The sequence below is a fragment of the Cucurbita pepo genome, unplaced genomic scaffold (assembly GCF_002806865.2).
Source record: "Cucurbita pepo subsp. pepo cultivar mu-cu-16 unplaced genomic scaffold, ASM280686v2 Cp4.1_scaffold009045, whole genome shotgun sequence".
In the NCBI taxonomy this organism is placed as follows: Eukaryota; Viridiplantae; Streptophyta; class Magnoliopsida; order Cucurbitales; family Cucurbitaceae; genus Cucurbita; species Cucurbita pepo.
Window position 1 is genome coordinate 1 of NW_019654952.1, and position 451 is coordinate 451.

General features: G+C 51.0%; 1 protein-coding gene across 1 annotated transcript; it reads right to left on the minus strand.

Moving 5' to 3' along the window:
* Positions 1 to 5: 5 nt before the first annotated feature.
* Positions 6 to 446, minus strand: LOC111787288 (xyloglucan galactosyltransferase XLT2-like; the record flags this gene model as incomplete). The annotated part of the gene is made up of 1 exon (XM_023667341.1): positions 6 to 446. A coding segment is annotated over one exon (441 nt), but the record flags the coding sequence as incomplete, so codon positions are not given.
* Positions 447 to 451: the final 5 nt, after the last annotated feature.

Here is a 451-nt window from a genome sequence, read left to right on the forward strand (position 1 = left end):
TGGAAGATGCCATGGAGGGTGATATCAAAAGCATCGTTGATAGTTTCCAGGCCCTCGGGAGCACTGGCGTAAACTAATTTTGGTATCGTTTCAATCACTTTCTCTCTCATCTTCCTCACTCTCTCTCTACTAAATTTCTCCAGCACTCCTCTAATGGATGCCGACCCATTTCTCACCTCCCTCTGATCGATAAAAACAGAGTAACTCCCCGCCTCCTCCGGCAAGAACCACTCGTATTGCCCGTAAGCGGTTCTCTCCCAGAAAATAACCGGAATCGAACCGGCCAACATGCAATCGAACACCGATTTTCTCGAATACGAATCGCCTTTCGGCTGCAAACAGAAATCCGAGTCCAGAAACGTTTCCAGAACCGCCGAGTCACCACTCGCGCACCGGTTCGCAGTGCACTTCACGGCTCGGCACCGACCGGCCGATTCGTTGATGCAGTAAC